This window comes from Mobula hypostoma, chromosome 25 (assembly GCF_963921235.1).
Source record: "Mobula hypostoma chromosome 25, sMobHyp1.1, whole genome shotgun sequence".
NCBI classification, from domain to species: Eukaryota; Metazoa; Chordata; class Chondrichthyes; order Myliobatiformes; family Myliobatidae; genus Mobula; species Mobula hypostoma.
In genome coordinates, this window is record NC_086121.1 from 23550312 (window position 1) to 23567906 (window position 17595).

The 17595-nt window shown below is 39.5% G+C and overlaps 1 protein-coding gene across 1 annotated transcript in view; it reads right to left on the minus strand.

Moving 5' to 3' along the window:
* Positions 1-7321: 7321 nt before the first annotated feature.
* micos10 (mitochondrial contact site and cristae organizing system subunit 10) overlaps positions 7322-17595 on the minus strand; it is a 37947-nt gene continuing 27673 nt past the window's right edge. Inside the window, exons 2-4 of the mRNA XM_063033367.1 lie at positions 10382-10429; positions 9676-9785; positions 7322-7666 (exon numbers count right to left, since the gene is read on the minus strand). Coding sequence (XP_062889437.1) covers positions 7652-7666; positions 9676-9785; positions 10382-10429 — 173 coding nt within the window. The 3' untranslated portion in view covers positions 7322-7651. The remainder of the gene's footprint in view (positions 7667-9675; positions 9786-10381; positions 10430-17595) is intronic.

A 17595-nucleotide genomic window follows, 5' to 3' on the forward strand; every position in this document is an offset into this window, starting at 1 on the left:
CGGAAGCGCGCCCGGAGCAAACACAAGGTCCGGGCGCAGTCCTGATCCCCACCGTTGGAATGTGCGTCGAAGCCGGCTGCTTTGATATCAGCTCCCGGCCTAATCCTCACTAACGGCCTCAGTGCAGCCCCCGTCTCCATGTCATCCAGAAAGAGGAAAGTTGATGGCTTTACTGTTGTTGATCTTACGGGCAAAATAGCTGTTTAACGTCTAATGTGATTGGACACCTTGATTTCCCCGCGCAAAAGTAACACCAGTGTTAATGATGTTCGAGTCGATTCAGAACATTAAGAAGTTTTATTTTAAAGTAATACATTCAGGGAATTTGTCAGGACAAGGAAGCACATGAAGAGTAAATTCTCCAATCAAAGGGTAGCGTTGCTCCCTCCTTCAAAAATACATCATTCTAGCTATCCTCTTACCCACCACCGCCGCCGCCTTCTTAATCTGGCGTCTTCCCTCTTACTTTCTCTGTCCCGAAGAAGGGTCTCGCCCCGAAACGTCGACTGTCTATTCATTTCGATAGATGCTGCCTGGCCTGCTGAGTTCCTCCAGCATATTGTGTGTGTGTGTCTTGCTTTGGATTTCCGGCATCGTGCATTTGCATCGACCTAAGCACATTGAACGGACACGGACAGGTACATAGATAGGAAAGATTTTTGGAGTGGGGGTTTCCAACATTTTTTGTGCCATGGACCTATAAAGCAAGGGGTCCGTGCTTAGAAACCTCTGTTGTAGAGGTTATGGGCCAGACGCGGGCGAGTGAGACCAGTTTAGAAGGGGCATTCTGGTCGGAAGATCTAGTTGGGCCGAAGGGCCTGTTTCTGTGCTCGATAAAACCCCGCGGCGCCTCACATCCAGGGGAGCGCAAGATGTGTGTGTTGGGGAGTGAGTAAGGAAGGATTTACCACGGCAGAACAAAAGCCGTGTTTAGGATCTGGTTTGCAGGTGGAAGGAAATACTTGGAGAAAGGAATTGACAAGTTTTGAATGATCGGCCAAAACCGGCTGAGTGTTTGGCTGACGAAGAAGTCTAGAATGCAGGAGAGGAACATTTATGGAGTTTATGAGATGGCGCGATGGGGCAAGGAAGGTGAGGTTTAGAAGGATTTATTGATGTGGACATTGCTTTGGATGTGATTCACACAAGCAGGATGACGGAGGGTGGGCGAGAGAAGCCGGTGCACAGCCAGCAGAGCGGGTATGGGCTTGGATGTGACACTTATCTAACAGTGACAGCAGCTCTCGCCAGCGGTCTGCGATGTGTAGGGAGAAAGTTTATTGGTTAATGTAAACTAAAAAAAAGTTTGTTGATCACATGTATCGAGCTACAGTGAAAAACATCGCTTTGCTCCCATCCATAGCCGTTTTCATTACAGCAGTGCTTTGAGGCAACAGGAGGCAAAGGTAATAAACAACAAGATGCAGAATAAAGTATCACAGTTACAGAGGAAGGGCAGCGCAGTCAAACGACCATGCGTGCGGACATAATCAAGGAAGATTGTGAGGTTAAGTCCATTTTATCTCACAGGGGCTCCGTTCAATAAAACCGTGAATGGTGTCCCCGTGCGTGATCTCGGAGGTTTAGGATGAGTGGAGGTCGGCAGACTGTGTTTCCGAAGGGTGAGAGACGCAGACCCCAGAATTAGTGAAAGAAATGACGGGAAAAAGTGCGTACTGGTTCCATAATATTTTGCGAAACACTGAGGCAGTGTAAGTGACGGGGTAATAATGCACAGAGCCTTCCGGTAGCGGTATAGTGTTTGCCCGTTGCTGCAGTGTTAGGAAGAGATGATTACCTCCACAAAGTAACAGCCCACTCCTATTTTCAAATGGCTTTTATATTTGTACGCGGAGTAGGAGCTTGGGGTACGGAAATAGGCCCTAGCTGGACATGAGATATATGATAAAGTAATCTATTCCCGTCGTTCCTTTAGAGAGCATGAAGGGAAACGGGGAGAAGGCAGGAGACTGGCGCTGATTGGAAAACTGGATTCAGTGGGCCAAATTCTGCCCCTACATCTTGCGGTCTTATTTAACACCTTTCTGCGAGCTGAGCTTCCTACGACTGCTGTTTACTACCCAGGGTGAGGGATTTATTGGCGTTGATTGGAGAGATACCGAAATGGCACTGATGGAGTATCAGCTCGAAGGCAAGAAATGTAATTGGACGATGTAATTCCGAGAATACTTCTTCGTTTTCCACCAAGGAAGGGAAGGATAGTGAGGAGTAGATTTATTGCTCACTGAAACAAAATAGAACCGTTAGCTGTGCGGCCGCAGCGAATGGACCCCGGCGCAGTTAATAGTTCAGCATAGACCTTAAAATCACGTCTCCAGTCCCTCTCCATCCGTAAGCAACCTGAAGGGAAGATGCAAGCACGCGTCTTAACCCAGCACGGAAACAGGCCCATCGGCCCAAATAGTCCTTACTGACCAAGCCCCACCCAAGCTAGTCCCATCTGCCAGCGCTGGGTCTATAACCGTCTAAACGTTTCCAATCCATTTCTCTGTCCAACTTTATTTTTTTTAACATACGTTTCTTTTGTACCTGTCTGAACCGCTTCCTTTGGCAGCTCTCTCTGAATAAATATCGATCTTTGTGTCAAGAAGTTGCCTCTTAAATTCTCCCATTGAATCGTTCCACTCTCACCTTGACCCTCTGCCCTCCAGCTCTTGATGCCCCAAGCCTGGGAAAGACCGAACGCCTTCTCATCATCTTATACACTCGGCTCTCAGTGCCCCATACTCCAAGAACTTGCTGTCATCAATCAACATTCCGATGAAGTTTACCTTTCAGGCAGAAACGGTGCCAGGCGCTGTAGATATGATGGGCAGGCCTCTGAACCTGTGAATTTTAAAATATGATCCTACATACCGATACAGATTTGTTTTCAAGCTGCAACCGTGATATAGATATTAAAATAATTTCAGCTCGCGTATGCATGACCTCCGAATGAGGCAGTTAGGTCCAGAAAAAACTGTTTCTAATTAAGGTTCTTTGTCCGCAACGTCGACTACGTATTTATTCCCCTCCATTGATGCTGCCTAACCTGCCGAGTTCCTCCAGCATTTTGTGTGTGTTACTCTAGATTTCAAGCATCTGCAGAATTTCTTCTGTTACGTAAACAACAGGAATTCTGCAGATGCTGGAAATTCAAGCAACACACATCAAAGTTGCTGGTGAACGCAGCAGGCCAAGCAGCATCTGTAGGAAGAGGCGCAGTCTCGGCCTGAAACGTCGACTGCGCCTCTTCCTACAGATGCTGCTTGGCCTGCTGCGTTCACCAGCAACTTTGATGTGTTTCTTCTGTTACGTTCTGAGCGCTATCGAGATTACTCTTTGATAGCATATTCTATTGGCTGAGGTGGAGGCCCGAGGGAAACTATGTCGGTGGCAGTAACGAGGAAAATCGGTGCAATGGGAAGGTTATGACTAATAACTTGCATCTCTTAAAGATGTAGTTCACAGTTTTTTTTTAAAAATCCTTTCGTAGACAACGCAGTGAGGAAATTTACGCCCCCGAAGTGCAATAGGATAATAATGAAATAATCGAATTTTGGTAAAAGCGTTAGAGAAATCAGAGATTGTTCTTCTTCGAAATGATGGCTAGGGATTTCTTACCTTGGACTCGGACAAGGGCTCCCAACCTTTTTTATGCCATGGACCCCTACCATTAACCTGGGATCGACGGACCTTTTGCGTAATGGCTAATGCCATGAAAAAAGGTTGGGAACGCCCGGAAGATTTGATTTAAGTCTCAACCTAAAGACAGCAGCTGCGACAGAGCCGAGCTCCCTCTTGGAATCAAGTCGATTTCTAGACACTGAAGTCCCACAGCACGCAGCACGCCTCCGCCTCCAAGAAAGGGAGGAGATGCCAGCCAGTGAGACATGGCAGACACTTCACTTTGATACAGATAACGTCGGCAAAAGGACGTTTATGCTGACAATGCTACACAGAGAGAATGCCGGGAAAGCGCCTCAATGATGGTCAGTTGGCACCAAATGTTAAACCTGACCGGGTGGGAAACGATACAGCAGATAAATTAGGTTGGGGACTGGTGGGGAAGTGTGTACCACATCACCTGTATCACCGCACTTCATTCTTGATTACAGCAAGCTTGAAAAGACCAGGACTCCGTTTTATTAAGCGCGACCCCCCCCCCCCCAGAGAGTAGGAATCAGCCAGAGATATTGCTCACAATTTCCTTTTGAAGTGTGTGTGTGTGGGGGGGGGGAGGGGAGGGAGGGAGGAAGAGGAGGAGGAGGAAGAGGCCATTGAGCCCATCAATTCTATCCCAACTTTAAGCTTTTACATTAGGTATTACTTCCCTGTAATCTATTTCTTTTCACATGTTCATTACTGGTTTTTTTTGCGGGGGTGTTTACCGTCGTCAAATAAGGTACACAGGGGGAATGCGAAAACCACAAATACAGAACACTGGTGGGTCGGATTACTTGAGCGGCAGAGCAACAACACTACCTGTTGTGCCACCTCTGTATAATGCAAACTCTTCCTGAATCTTCAATCCTTACACAATGCCACGGTAAGTGAATTGGCACATCCTAGCGAAAGTTATTTGAACAAAATAAATCAATATTTGATATCCATGTTACCCAGATGCTTCATGTTAGAAAACATAGGGGGAGGATTAGACCAGTCAGCTCAGAGCTCCTCCACTATTTGGTCATGGCTGAATTGTTATCCCTCTCAACCCCTTTCTCCTGCCTTCTCCTCATAACTTTTGAGGCCAGTACTAATCAATTATTTGGTTTCCACAGCCATCTGTGCCAACTAATTCCCCACACTTTCTAACTTCTTCCTAAAGAACTTCCTCATCTCTATCCTAAAGAGACATCCCTTTATTCTGAGAATGTGGCCTCTTGTCCTAGACTCTCCCCCTATTAGAAACATACTCTCCACGTTCACACCATCCAGGTTCACTGAGATGTCCCCCTCATTCTTCTAAATTTCAGTGAGTACAGGCCCAGAGCCATCAAAGGCTTTACAAAGTTAATCCTTTCATTCCCAGAATCATTCTCCAAGAGCTCCTCTGGACCCTCTCAATGCTGGCAGATCCTTTCCTAGATCTAGGAGCCCAAACTGACTGCTTTCTACTTTTCTGCATCTCAGTCCCATAATGAGATAGTGATAAGCATAACTGAAAGAGTGATTATGCTGACATTTATAGATTATTAAATTTTGTTGCACATTAAATAGATATAATTTAGAACTATCAACATTTGCTTCTAAATGAGGAAATTTTCCCTAAAATTAGTCAATAAACAAGATTGTTTGAAATACAATCTATTATTCTATTACTGAGGATGTGAAATTTGGTGACCACAATGTTGTCACACTTTTTTTATAGTCTTCCAGATTAATTATTTGGACAGACCCTAGAGTAATTTCCAACCACATCCACTTCAGATTGCGGTCAGACTGACAGGCTCATGGTTGTATTTCCCAATGACGACTAGTTATCTAGTACAGTACCTCAGCGGGTGTGAGTCTGAACAGTGGAACAGCCAATGTCATACACAGGTCTTTAAAGCTGAGATTGAACCTGTAATACATCTTTCATGTACAAGTATGGTAAAGAACAGGTGAAAGTATGATAATAAACCTAACTGGATAGCATGTATGCTTCTTCACAGGTTAACAAACCCCAAATCAGTTTTCTTTTCTTAACCACAGCATTGTGCAACCTTCCAGCAGGACTTAGTGAAGCTCTCTTCAAGTTGATCAAGTGAATTAATATTCATAAACAGTAATTTATTCTTGATGTTGGTTTAATTCAAGTTCAGTAGTTAGTATTATCAGCTAACACAGTCTTAAGACAAATCATCAGATGCGATGAAATCTAGTGTCAGCAACTTCCTTTATAAAGTTGTTTTATAAAGGACTATTGCAATCAGTTTGTAGCTTGGAAGGTAACTCATCACTTTCATGTCTAATTGGATATTTGTGTAGCCACTCACAGAAACTCCATTAAACTCAAATAGGGTTTGCACTTCTAACCTTTAAAAGTGAAGAGTTGGGGAAATTGCTGTTAAAGCCATTTCATCCCACTATGAATTTTTCTCAAGGATAAAGAATGCTGATTAACCTTCTATATGGACATATGTTTTTTATTATCACACAGAAATTTCATGGGACACCAGCTTTTTAATTCCATTTACTTAACAGAATTTCATTCTCCTGCTGACACTAAGGGATGCAAACTTACTTCTGCTTATCATTAGCTCAGTAATCCATCTACAGTGCCGCCACAGATTTCAGCAGCAAGAACTGTACTGGGAAGGCTGCTTCATTCTACTGCTAATATTGTCATGCATGTTAACTGCCCAGTCTGTACGGGCAACTGACAACACAAAACATACCCTGAAATAATAAAGTAATCAAGATAAATTTTTCAGGAAGGAAAGCAAGCTTTGAAATAGCACCACAACCTAGTCTGAAAATACCCAGAAAAATTGACAAGAATTATGTGCAGAGAAAATTAATGTTCTTCAAGAATAGGGACAGCACATTGAAAATGCCTTTCTCTTTCCTCCTTTCCAGCAGATTATTATTTTTTTTTAAAAATCACTGAACTTTTGTGACAGCAACACAAAACAAAAATTACAGGGCAATTACAGGCTTATGCAAATTTTGAAAATAGCACTTTGTGTATATACCAACCAGGATTTATTTCAGTAAGTGTTAAACTGCAAATCATAGCCATCAATACACTGAATTTATGGACTGGGAATCCACACGCATTGTGGACAGGACACTCAGTAAGAATTATTTGAAAATGTACCGTTAACATTTGACTTATAACAGACCGTCTATTACAGAGGTGACTATATAATTTCACTGTAGTAAATCTGCAGTCAACCTTTGTAATTTTGCTCTCCAATGCAAAGCATTAATTGAGCTGATTTATTATCAGCCTGGACTGCATTTAGCAGCAATATATTATCACACTGAAATTTATTGTTAGATACACAGTGATTCTAGATTCCAGAGATTGCACAGAGAGAACATTCCAAACCAGAAGCTCAGCTTATATTCTGACTATAAACACAGGAGTGATTTAGAATGCCCTCCAGGAATGGCTGTTAGGGAGAGCAGAGGCTGTGTGTGTTGTACTACTCTCGCTTCACAAGAAAGCAAGAACTAGCTTTTCTTTTAATAACTCCAGCTGTGGGCATATACACCTTTGCTCAGCTTCTGTGTAAGAAGTAAAAGGTTTTCTGAGAGGTTTCAATCAGAACAGCACCACAAGACAGAACACAACAGACAAAAATACCCCAGTAGGGATGCAATCGAATAAATTAAAATAAAGTTTAATCGATTATCAGGCAATCAAGACAACTTATTTTCATAACTTCACCTCACTTGTTCACATCACCAGCGACTATCATTTCAGACAATTTTCCAGATGAACCGATCTGTTAGTCTTTGCCCTTACTGTTAATCTATTTGATACATACAAATGGACGAAACCGGGGGCAATAAACTGTTATTAACTCATTATTAATGACAAAACTGGTGCAGAAGTTTGACAAGTAAAATTAAACAAAGCACAGTAATAAGAATTTCAATTGCAAACAAAGGCAGAAATGATCCACGGCAACAAGTACGGTCTGAAAAAATAATACTATGTCGATTCATCCTGCAAAAAAGAACAAGAATAACAAGAACATAATTAACATCTGTACAATTTAAAGAGTAGCTAAAATATGTAGTTACAAAACAGAACACAAATTAGCACATCTACAGTGCTCTGCAAAATACTTTGGCATGTTCAGCAAATAACAGGAAAAGGTGGAAGGAGAGGAAGATAGCCCAAAGCAGTCAAAAATAAGTCTGTATTGAGGTGCAAGACAAAAGTATTTGGGGGGGGGGGGGAAATGCCATAGTGGAATATGTCCATACATATAAACAATATACTAATTCTGTACATTTCTAGGTAGAAGAGTTCTAGCTAGTTGGAGATAGAAATATAGGCATCTCCTGGATATGACATTCAATGCTACATTAAAGCAATTATTACCATTTTGAAACATTTTCAGTGTGCCTAATTTTAATTAAAGTGCAAGGGTTATTTGGATACCCAAACCCCAAATTAAGTTGAACTGTAGTATAGACACTGTGCAATTTCCTTTCACATTGAATTACATGTGCTCCAGCAAGAACAAACTGCAGGTTAATCTCTGTGCTTCTAATTCACAAATTAACAAAATATGGAGACTTGTTATGTGCTGATTGAAAGTACAGATTTATTAACCTGGTGTGTGTAGAAACCCCTCACTGGTTTCACCTACATGGGCCCCTGTTGCGTACTGGTAGTTCATAAGAGGTCAATCTTGACATTTAAGCTTTGACATTGTGAGTTTACTGAATATTCATCTGGAGAGAGGTTCATACTGAATCAAATCCCAAACTGACAACTGATATTTAGCAGAAAAAATATTACGTGTGAAAACCTCTGGTAGAGTAGGAAGCAACCAGAGACTAACTTCTCATATTTACCATCAATCACAAGACAGCCTATTCAAGATAATAACTGCCTTAAAACTGAACTTTAACAAACCACATTTCATGAAATGCAACTGAATGAGGTGATTTATGAATAATAATTAAAAACTGAACACTTATTAAAAGCTTGAACAGTACTGAAACTTTTGGTTTTGCCAAACTATGCTATTATCGTTCAACTCAACAAGGCTCTGCTGTAAAGTGCACTGAGGCGAACATCACACTTTGATTACACCCCCATAGACATAAATACCACGCCTGTGGGGTAATCCAATTTAAAAAGTTTAGTTTCAGGTAATACATTTTAAAGCTTCAATTTACAAACCTAGCACAGGACTCCTATCTAGATGTACACCACAATCTTGAGGATCATAGGAAATAGGTAACACATAGGCCAAGGAGCTAACACGTCAATGATCCTTGAAGCAAATATCACTGGTAATTATTGAAACAGTTGTAGTAAGTTGGGCAATGGAGAAGATTTCACTACAAATTTGAATATTCATCTCCTACATTCATGGCATCTAGTGCAGGATTGACTTGGTACAGATGAGATAGCAGACTGCCATTCCCAAAATCTGCAAAAACAGCACCTCACGTTATCAAAACCTACTCAATAGAAGTTATCACAGGCAAGCAGGAATTCAAGGGTTTGGCAAAGATCTGTTGGAGTAGTAATTCACAAGTTCTTTGACAATAATTCCTGCCTCATAAATATGAGATCTCCAAATGGACGACAATCTGGTCGGAGTTTGGAGGCATACATGCTCAATGACCAAGAGAACCACGTCGGTTACAGCCAGGGCTTTGACTCTCCTTAGAGTCACCCATGCCAAGCAAAGACCACACTAGGAGTGGTCCGGTCCACCAGTCCTCCAGGTTCAGCTCGGCTGACTGGTCAAAAAACTTGTTACAGAAACAGCCATGGAGAACTGTTCTTTATCTGTGTGCAACTGTTTTAGAGGACCTAAACGCCAGTGGTGTAACAGGCAGATGGTAAGTAAGCATACATATGAGAGCGTAAACTATTAGCAAGAGCCCAACACATGCTTAAGCTCCAGTTGAGCAATTATTTATATCTGTACTTTAATACTGACTAGAAACCATTGGAGAAAAAAAAAATCAATTCAATATTGTACTCACTTTGACGAATTTTCCATGAAGAAGGTATGGGGACTGGAAATCATGTTGACAGTTAGCATACGCCATTCCCAAGCCCATCCCTGCACCAAAAGTAATAGGCCACTGACGTCCTAAGCAGATACACAAAAAAAGTAAATATCTATAATTGGGAAATGGTTTAAGTGCTCTTTATAATGAGAATCCATAATAAACTGTTAATTTAAGGACAAAATTGTTTTCACTCTCTTCCAAAAGCATGGACATGCAGAATGTAGATGCAAAGCAGAGACCACTGTGCACTTCATTCAAATGACCAAACTTAACATGATCAAGTCCACAGTGAATGTCAATGCATTATTTAACCACAGAGTCAATATAAACCAGCAGATGCTGGCCTACAAGTGATACTGGTTGTTTTTTTTTTAACTGGGTGGGGTAGGTGTTGATGTACAAAGGAAGGAGAAACAACCCAAAATTTTTTTTCCCTTTTCACTATTACAATTTTAAATTCCGACCCAGATTAGATTTTAGTTACAAGTACGCACAGCTCAATTAAATGCCCAAACTCATTATGCTACTATGTTATTAGGTGAGCAAGAGATCTTTCTGTATTACAGCACTTTTCACAATATCACTACAAATGATCCATCCATCCCAAGATGTTACTCTCTCTCCTACAAGTTCACGACCACTGCTCAACATGTGAATAGTAAATAGTAATACTTACGTTTGAAAGCAACAACAGAAAATACAATTCCTAATCCAAGGCCAACACCTGAAAATGTAATAGAAAATAACAATTAAACAGTTTCAAATTTAACCATCAATAGCCTTAAAATTATTTAGGTGAAGATTGGGGAGGGGGTGGGGGAGAGACCATTCATATGAAAAACTGTAATTACATTGCAGGAATTAATATTTCTGTAGAGTCACAGCTCAAAGAGTCATTTGTGTCAGCTCTCCCTCCTCCTACATAACTTGATAACCATCTAATTAATATTGTTCTACAGACTTCTCTCACCAGCCGCAAAAGTCATCAGGACTTTGGGGTGGCAAGAGTGGAGGAGGGGATGTAAGCGGTGATTGTGGTGAAGGGTGGGGGTGGTGTTGGTGTTAAGTAAGGTTCAGTTTTTCATCTTGAAAGAGAATCTTCCTTAGGGGCAACTAACACAATTACAATTTGGAGTCAAGTCATGGTGTTCAACAAATTGCAGGAACTACTGCAGGGGAAAAAACTTCCGCCAGCACAACTGTGAATTTTAGTTTGTCTGGCGCTATTAGGCTTTACAGATTGATTGCATAAAGAAAGGCAGGTACCTACTCACCCAAACTAATAAATGAACACACTTCAGCTTGGTGCTAATTAGCTCCATGTAAAAGACTTAAGACCAGACCCACCTTCAGAAAAAGAAAGTTTACAGTTCTCATGTTTTTATGTTGAGGGCTCTCTAATGGTTTGATGAATCTATCAGGGTAATAGTAAAAACATAGAGGTCTCAGATTCAATCTATGCTGAATTATCTTTGGCAATACTTCAGAACGGAGGGGAGAAATTTGTCACTTGATAGTTACTGAGTGACAGCCACTGAAAATACAGCAGAGGACCCTGGTGGAGAACAGATCTCTACTGAAATATGATGCTCCCAGCAGTCAAATAACCAGTTGAAACTCTAAATCCATGTTTACATCAGTAACCTGGGAGAGAAACTGTAGATCCACATACAGCATAGGGAGTGCATAAGAAAAAAATAATTGACACGTTGAGGGAAAATACATAGGTTAAGTACATAATGTTAGTGGACAGGACAGAGATGAAATTAGCTCTCAAACTAAAATGATCTAAAGGGACTTGGAAAAGGCAATACACCAATTTTTTTTTAAATCAAGGCTGTCACTTTAATATGCCTTGAGGAGATTCCTCTTCCACAAACTCAGAGCACTGAAATCTGAAATTTGAAATTCTACAAGTAATCAGCAGAGATCCTGTTGAGACATGAGTGGCATTTGGATCCTTAACTTTATCTCAAGGTAGTTACTGAACCAAACTAATACATTAATGTCATAGCCCCAGTTAAGAAACATTTTTGATCCATGTTCAATACTTCAGACCCAGCCCGAAAGTGTTCTAGTAACAGAAGGCACAACAACCAAAATCATCCCAAAAATAACTAAATGGAAATTGATATTCAAGGATGTGAAATTTACAAAAATATGGACAAAACACAATATAGAATTAATCACAACTGTTTCTTCAATACATTATTCTGAGGAACAATATTTTATAATTCTTTCCGACAAAAAGTTTTAAAACACTGGGCAAGTTTTTTTTGCAGTAACTTTGCAGCTACAAGTCAATTTCATTTTATGCTGGAAATTTGTCATTAAGAGTAGTGAAAATTTTAGTGCATTTTTTTTGTTTCAAGCATTTTTGAACTTCAAAGCCTAGTACAATTAACAATTTCCTAAAATACCGTGCAGAGAAATTATACTCAACTAGGACAAGCTAACCATCAACAAGAATGTACGAAATGGGGAAACATTTTGACCTTTAACCTGCATCTCTGCTGCACACCACCTGTCTCCCAGACAAAGATGCATTAAGGTCTTTTTCTGCTGCCCCTAACCTTAGGGCTGGGGCCCACAAGAAGGGACTTCGTAAAGAGGTCAAGTCTGTATTTTGGAGCACATCTTTGGCTTAAGAAAGCACTATACATACACACACTTAGTTGTAAACTAAACATCTTAAATATCTTTAGTAAAGATCATGAAGAGTTTACAAATTTGCAAATGCAAGGCTTGGGTAAAGAATTGTTTAATCAAGAGAAAAGCAGCCTAGGAATGCAATTAATACTCCAGTCAGCTAACTTATGTTGTATTCATATTTGAATTGCAAAGCTATTAATGTTTGGGAGTGGGTTCAGATCAAACTAAACTTCATATATTCTAATAGAAATTAACCTGGGCTTTGATTGTTAACCTTTAATGTGCAGAATCATTAAAACACACTCTGAACAAGTGGCAAATTCAAAAGATTTCCTAAAAGAGTTCCTAGAAAGGAACCTTAACAGTTAGAATTTAAATTACATTGCTTTGTATCAGTGCAATGCTGTGGGCCTATAACTAAATTTACCAATAACTTCTAAAATTACTGCAAGCCATTTTGCATAAATATTTTATTTCCTCAGCAGAGTAACTGAGACTATCCAATCAGATGTGAGGGAACTTCTTGCTGCCGTACCATTATATAATACTCACCAAGATGACAGATTTGGAGAAATCAACAGCATAAATCTGTTTAAGACGGCATTCCTTTCAAAATTAAAAAGTTAATGTAAAAGTATTTATACAGTTGTAAAGTGGTGCTTGAAGGTGACCACTGAGGCAAGCTATCACACGTTAAAATTATGTACCCTAATGAGTAACACATTTTGATCCATCTCTGTGACCCTACAGCCTCTAGCCCCTGAACTTTCCATTCTTCAGTTCTTCTCTAGCAGCAGTACACGATGTGTAAATCAAATAAAGATACTGGGTTAAAGTAATGAATGGGGCATTTGACTACTAATGCGGAATCTTTAAAGGGTACACCTGCAGAAAGACAGGAAATCTGGTGTAAAATAGCACAGTATAACTTCAACCAGTTGAACAAAACTAATATTTTTCATGACCTGAGGAGATCCTGAAGCATTTCAGTGAGTGAGGTACATTTGATGGGAACCATTGCAATAGTACATTGATATGATCTATCTGAAAAATTACAATTCCTGATAGTCTTTTCCAGGCTCATTACCAATATTGAAATCAATTTCTTCAGTTGAATGCATAACTACAAAAGTTCTGCAGCCAAGTCTGGTTAAATTTTTGCCTTAGTACTAAAAATTAAATACATGAGAAAGAAGACACAAAGAGCACTCTTAGTAATAGCTTTAATAATTACAGGTCCACCAAGTTCCAGCCCTTACATACTCAAGTTCCAGATTACAGCCACACATTGCCTAAAATACTATCCACACGACCAAGATAATTAATTCCATCACTGGCCTACAAAACTATTTACTGTGATCTTACTCTAAAATTGAGATTTAACACCGTGGCAGTTTCTCAATAATGGTTAAATTGCCAATAAAGTAGAAATGGCTGCATTTTGGTTCTGTTTAGAATTCTTACAGCATCATGTTCGATGTCGCCCAAATGAAAATATTGACATAAAAATCCACACAAAGGACTTCAGCTACAGAAAGCCAAGCTCTTGAACAATCTCCCTTGGAGTGGAATGTTCTCTTTTTTAAGTAAATAAACTTTCAACAATGACCAAACTAGTTTTTCTATAAAATGCAGAGTGGTGGAAGGTTCTAAATAAATTCCAGAATTCCAAAGAACATAAGTGAAATTAATTTTGAAGTTTACTCCTGGTAGTGTAGAAGAGACTTTGATCATAATTGTATGGTCACACATCTTGCCAAACTAATTTTGACCTATTAATCCAGGAAGGTGGTGGCAGAATGGCAGACAAGTTAAATGAATGAAAAACAATTCCGATTCTCACTGCAAATTATTTAAACAGATAATGACAACTCACTGTCTATATATCTGAAAGCAGAGGAAGGTCAGGCAAATGCTATCAAACTAGTTTTACAAAAACAATTAAAAGTTCAACTCTAATGAATAAAACAGAACTAAATTAGAAGGGACACTAAAATGAACTTGAGCAAAAAAATAACACACTCACTGTATGTTTCATTTTCTACACTTCCATTACAAGTCAAACACATCTCAAATGAGTGTACAAAATATTTCCACAGATGCACATTTTAATTCATTTTGCCTCCGTTCTACTTCCCTGAAAAATTAGAACAGTAAAGCTTATGCAGAATGCAAACATTCAGAAACACAAGCACTTCACGGGAAGTGTTCTAGAAAAGAACTTAACAGAAGAGCTCATAATAAGATATGAGATAGATGCTGATTTATTGTCAGTGAAAGGATGAAACAATTGGCCAAAACAAAGCTGGACTAATGGCATGAGTGAGTGAAAGAGTTGCAGAAAGTTGGCATGAAGCCACAGGTCCTTGAGATGGGCCAGAGTAAGAATTAAATAATCCAGTTTAGAGTTTAGAAGGTGTAGGAAGAAGTAACTGTGAGCAACCTAGAGAGTTTAGGTGGCATGAAGTGGTGGGTGGAGGAAGAGAAAAATGGGACACCCGATAGATATTGAAAGGGATGGTAAGTAACAAAAAAAGTGTATTTATTTTTATGAGAGAACTAAAACAATAAAGAGGGTTTCAGCATTAGAGAGGGGTAAGATTTTAAAATTCATTTACAGCACTTAGGAATCACTGGCAAATGCTAGCACTTCTACCCATAAGAAAATGCTCGAGTGGCTTTCTTGAACTGCAGCACTCCGTACACAGAAGGTAACCCACAAAGTACATCACAGGCTTTGATACAATTGTGATAATTAGATCACCACAAATGGTAGTAATCAGTTGTGGGTCTGATGTCTTCCCCAGGCAAAAAAAAGGTGCAAATTTATTTCGAGTACAGCACAGAATGGGCCCTTCAGCCCTTCAAACTGTACCGCCCAGCAAACCAGGGTTTAATCCTAGCCTAATCACTGGACAATTTACAATGACCAATTAACCTACTAACTGGTAGGTCTTTGGACTGTGGAAGGAAACTGGAGGACCTGGAGAAAACCCACATGCTCCACGGGGAGGATGTATAGATTCCTAACAGATAACATCCGTATTGAACAACACATTCCGATGCCCCGAGCTGCACTGGTGTTGCACTAACTGCTAGTACCGCGTCATCCAACACATTAAAAATCAACTGTGAAAATGATAGGGGAGATAAAAAGACAAAAAAAAACAATGCAGGGTTGAAAGCAAAAACTTGTAAGTACAATGACCACAAGTGGAGTGCAGAATAACTTGGAAAGAACAGATACAAAAAAAAACAGAATGACAGTCAATACTAAAACAAAAAACATGAAAACAACTTGGAAGGGAAAGTGTGTACAAGCAAGCCAAACTTAAAGTGATTACAATAGTTACCTTTATTTACTAATTCAACAGTTATTATACAGGAACTTGATTGCATTAACTGGCATGAAAACTGCCAGAAGAGCTTCCTAGCAGGAGGTCCAGGGTTGATGACAATGCTAGCCTCATTAATTCTACTTCAATAGGAATTGTTTTAAAATAAATATTTGCTACAGATGGATTTTGGGCTCAATACAGCAACTATCCAAGGCAAACTCTGTCTAGAGAAGACCTATAGATTCAAGTCAATGCATCAGGCATAGTTACAGCTATCAAAACAACCAGGAAACTCAGTCAGTAATAACGTTACAGCAATATATTTAAGACACGCACCCCTTTTCCTCCTCCTCAAATTCATTTGCACTAACTTTGCTGCAGTTTTAGTTACAGATATTGTCATTCTCAAGATCAGTCTTCATATAGACTCTCCAATCTATGGTAGTTGTTTGTTTCAAAAGGGAATTGTTGACATATTGACTTTGATCAACTTACCGCGCAATCAGTGGCATTTAGTTTAAAAAAACAACAAATAGCAAGACTGACATGGATCTATTTTCATAAAGCTGTAAACTGAGTAATGTAACCAACGGGCCCCCTTAATTACATATTCAGTATACATCTTAACCATTCAAGGCATAATATAGAATAAACATGAAACACTAATCTAAATCACCTAACTTTTCCCAAAACTTTTGACCCATTTCACTGCATGAACTTGCCAGATGGTTGCTTGGGACTTAGATTGTTTTTATAATTTGATACTGACTGATGGAAACAAGTATCACATTAAATTAAATAGTGCACAATTAGCTTGGCCAATAGACTTCAATGCAAAAGCAGTTTCAAAATGGAACAGAACTCTTATTGTACTCCAAAACATTAATATATTGTTGAGTGCTTACACAACAATCTGTATTATTTATGAAGTGCACTAGCAGTAGTTCTATGCCATGGATCAGATTCTACTGGGACTAGATGGAGGATGCCAAAACTCATTTAAAGTCTGGCCTTCATAGCTCTGCAGTAAGGGCTAACACTCATTATCCGTTCTCAAACTGAATATGAGCTTGCTGGATTAGACTTCTGAAATGCTCATTAAAGTAATTTGATAAATATCAAACTGAATGCTCCAATTTAGAATATTAACAGCAGAGAACATTACTTGAAGCATTTAACCTATTACACATTGTGCAGCAAAATCTCTACTGATGTTCAGCAAACAGGATCCGACCCATCTTTTTAAATGCAAGAAAGCTTCTTCAAACATGAGGTCCAAAGGTTGATGACAATGCTAACCCCATTAAATCTCCCATTTCATTAGAAGTTGGTTTTAAAATAAATATTTGCTACAGATGGATTTTGTCTCAATTTCATCAAGTCTCAATAGAACAAAATAGAGCAACCATCCAAGGCAAACTCAGCCTAGAGACCTATAGTTACCAATGGTTTACAATGGTAGCACAAGTTGAGTACCCCTTATCCAAAATTCCAGAATCCAAAAAAAAACACCGAAATTAGAAATTTTTTTTGAGCGCTGACATGGCATCACAAATGGAAAATTCCACGATGTGCCAGGAAGGCTTACAGGCAATGCGCAGGTCTCTGCACATCACATACAGGTTGAGGAGTGACCTAACCTACGCTGCATAAAAATGAAGATCTTGATCGTGTATTGAAAGAATGATTTCGGTAGTGAAGTGAAAACATGTCACTTAATGTACGCTGACGATGAAAAAAGCAGAGATCTGTCATGACAAACTGAAAATTAAGATAATCCAGCAGGCTGGTTGCAGAAACTTAAGAAATGGCATGGTATTACATTTTTAAAGATTTAAAAACACTTTAAAGATAAAGCATCTGCTGATCACGAAGCAGCAGAGAACTTCACTGACAAGTT